This window comes from Lottia gigantea (assembly GCF_000327385.1).
Source record: "Lottia gigantea unplaced genomic scaffold LOTGIsca_3038, whole genome shotgun sequence".
NCBI classification, from domain to species: domain Eukaryota; kingdom Metazoa; phylum Mollusca; class Gastropoda; family Lottiidae; genus Lottia; species Lottia gigantea.
Window position 1 is genome coordinate 1 of NW_008709006.1, and position 3,633 is coordinate 3,633.

Below are 3,633 nucleotides of genomic sequence, written 5' to 3' on the forward strand. Positions count from 1 at the left end.
GGGGGCTATATGCCTTTATTGTGTTGAGTATTACTCAAGTTACAACATTATATGAATATTATATATGTGTTATATAATATATTATGTTAATAACTTATATATTTTATATCTTGTATACTATATCATTATGTTAATATATATCCTTTGTTATATTATAATACATCTTTAATATATCTCTATAATACATCTGTAATATACCTCTATAATACATCTTTAATATATCTCTATAATACATCTTTAATATATCTCTATAATACATCTTTAATATATCTCTATAATACATCTTTAATATATCTCTATAATACATCTTTAATATATCTCTATGTATTTAATTTCATTGTAGGTACGTTGGTGGTTAATTTTGTTCTACCATTAGAATTTGTGACACCAGCTTGGAGAACATTTTGTGGTTGTATTGGATTCTGGGCTGTGGGTTTAGCTAGTTTAGCTTTATGGGCATACCTCATGCATGATTGGAGATATCTAACAATGGCTACATCTCTAGCTAGCATACCCCTATTATTTACATGGTGGTATGTTCATTATACTTATTACTGTTTTTGTAAAGAAGAGTTGTTAATTTTGAAAGTCGTAACATTTGGTCTTTTAATTTGGGCAAGTTTTGAAAATATGTGAAATTATTGATGGAAATTTGTATTATGATTATTGATGACAAGTTATGATTGATGAAAGCTGCTTTGTGTGTCATATATGACCTGTATTTTAGAATGTTTTAAAGGGATGGGTTTGCCATTTTTGCAGTTGCTTTGGCTCTTGAATATATGAAAGTACTACAGTAAAGTATATAGTATTCCTTCAAAAATATCTCAGAATTTGTTTTCCTATTTCTAGAAAAGACGATTTGTCTTTTTAACTTTCTAACGTGGATAATTCGGGACACACAAAGATTTGAAGGCGCATCTGTCCTTTAAAATGCAGTATTTGAAATTTATATTTAGGTTTATACCAGAAAGCCCACGTTGGTTGATAAACAGAGGAAGATTAGAAGAAGCTGATCAAGTGTTGAAATCTATGGCAGTCTGTAATAAAAGACCAGTTCCTGATTTTGATAGACTCAAAGAATGCATGATGGTTAGATATTCATGATTTTCTTTAAATTGCAGACAATCAACATATCAGATTTTCATTCTAATAAGTACTACAGGTGATTGAGCGCCATCAGCTAGAAAGGCAAGGAATAGATAATACTACCAAGAGTCTTAATCATTCATAATTCATGTTACTCAAATTGTCATCAAAATCAAAACGGTTCTACCTATCAATTTCAGAATGAAAAAATCAGAAGACAAGAATCAAAAAAATATACTTATTGGCATTTATTTAGTTCCTGGAAGTTAACTAAAGGAACATTGATATTAATGTATAGTTGGTAAGTACTTGAAGTGCTTGTCTCAACAGTTTTACCCTTAAAATGGGACTTAAGTACCATGTTAGGACATCTTCACAATATCAAGTTTTTGCGAACTCAGTCTAATACCTTGACATCATAAGGCATTATTCAATGATATAATCACTATAAAACCAAATTATATATCATTTTAGGTTTGTGTCTAGTTCTGTATACTATGGTTTAAACTTCAATACAAAAAATTTATCTGGAAATCGCTATTTGAATGTCTTTATATCTGGATTAGTTGAAATTCCTGCTTTAATATTAGTGGTAGCTGTCAATAATAAAATAGGTAGAAGGAAAACTGTAGCTATGTTAATGATAATTGCTGGTATATTTTGTTTATCTATTTTGGTAGTAGATTTGTTAGGTAAGTATAAAGTCTCTTATTTAAAGGGCTTGTAAAGAGGTTTTCTAAATTTTTAAGGTGTATTGAGGACACTGATATCATCAATTTACACCATTCCAATTTTCATTTTTTTTATTGTCGATAATACTTTTAGGTGTAGTGTTCATCCTATTATATTTTTTAAAAATTTTAAACTTGGCGCTCAAGGTATGTGAAAGATTTTCAGCTTGGTGTTCATGGAATGATGATGGCTTCTAGGCCTCTTAAAAGGGTTAAAACTATCTTTTTTATTTTATTTCTTCCTATTCTTGTAGAAAAATCTGAAACGATGCCAGTATTGATACTTGTGCTAGCTATGATTGGTAAATCTGGTATTGCTGGTGGCTGGGCAGCTGTTCAGGTATTTTCTGCTGAAACATTCCCTACTGTTGTTAGGTAAGTAGGCTGGCTAAGATATTTATCACATCATATCTACTGATATCTTTTTTGTTATGGGGTAGCATATAGTTCGTTTATTCTGGTTAAACAAATTATAATGCTTGTGCCAGTGCTTCCGAGAGTTGGCAGTTTTTCTCTGAAAATTCTATATTTTCATGTTCTGAATATAAAAATTGAAGTAATTTGACAAAAGACAGGTTATTGTAAAATTTCTTAAGAAATATGGGCCACATTTCATTTCCCACCAGTGAATCTTTTTTCTTTATTATTCCAGAAATTTGGGTGTGGGAGCCTGTTCAACATTTGCTAGAATAGGTGGAATTGTGGCACCTCAATTAGTATTCTTGGTAAGTTTTATTTATCAGGTATCTTGTCTGTGATAGCTACCAGTACATTCATGTACAGAAAAGTGTCTTGTGATAGCTACCAGTACATTCATGTCAGAAAAGTGTCTTGTCATAGCTACCAGTACATTCATGTCAGAAAAGTGTCTTGTCATAGCTACCAGTACATTCATGTACAGAAAAGTGTCTTGTCATAGCTACCAGTACATTCATGTCAAGAAAAGTGTCTTGTCATAGCTACCAGTACATTCATATACAGAAAAGTGCCTTTTTCATTGCTACTAGTTACATTCATGTACAGAAAAGTGTCTTGTCATAGCTACCAGTACATTCATGTACAGAAAAGTGTCTTGGATAGCTACCAGTACATTCATGTACAGAAAAGTGTCTTGTCATAGCTACCAGTACATTCATGTCAAGAAAAGTGTCTTGTCATAGCTACCAGTACATTCATGTCAAGAAAAGTGTCTTGTCATAGCTACCAGTACATTCATGTACAGAAAAGTGTCTTGTCATAGCTACCAGTACATTCATGTCAAGAAAAGTGTCTTGTCATAGCTACCAGTACATTCATGTACAGAAAAGTGTCTTGTCATAGCTACCAGTACATTCATGTCAAGAAAAGTGTCTTGTCATAGCTACCAGTACATTCATGTACAGAAAAGTGCCTTTTTCTTGGTACTAGTTACATTCATGTACAGAAAAGTGTCTTGTCCTTGGTACCAGTACATTCATGTACAGAAAAGTGTCTTGGATAGCTACCAGTACATTCATGTCAAGAAAAGTGTCTTGTCATAGCTACCAGTACATTCATGTACAGAAAAGTGCCTTTTTCTTGGTACTAGTTACATTCATGTACAGAAAAGTGTTTTGTCCTTGGTACCAGTACATTCATGTACAGAAAAGTGTCTTGTCATAGCTACCAGTACATTCATGTACAGAAAAGTGTCTTGGATAGCTACCAGTACATTCATGTACAGAAAAGTGTCTTGTCATAGCTACCAGTACATTCATGTACAGAAAAATGGTTTGCCCCAAAATATGTGTCAGAATGCACCAAATCAATTCTATAATTCAACAAATTTTTTAGG

The 3,633-nt window shown here is 32.1% G+C and overlaps 2 protein-coding genes across 2 annotated transcripts; both read left to right on the top strand.

Annotated features, from left to right (window-relative positions):
- Positions 1-327: 327 nt before the first annotated feature.
- LOTGIDRAFT_147574 (hypothetical protein) lies at positions 328-2,578 on the top strand (the record flags this gene model as incomplete). The annotated part of the gene is made up of 6 exons (XM_009057612.1): positions 328-533; positions 960-1,092; positions 1,290-1,390; positions 1,564-1,781; positions 2,075-2,195; positions 2,473-2,578. Coding segments are annotated over 6 exons (885 nt in total), but the record flags the coding sequence as incomplete, so codon positions are not given.
- Positions 2,579-2,745: 167 nt separating this feature from the next.
- On the top strand, positions 2,746-2,940 carry LOTGIDRAFT_147573 (hypothetical protein; the record flags this gene model as incomplete). The annotated part of the gene is made up of 1 exon (XM_009057613.1): positions 2,746-2,940. A coding segment is annotated over one exon (195 nt), but the record flags the coding sequence as incomplete, so codon positions are not given.
- Between the last annotated feature and the right edge of the window lie 693 nt (positions 2,941-3,633).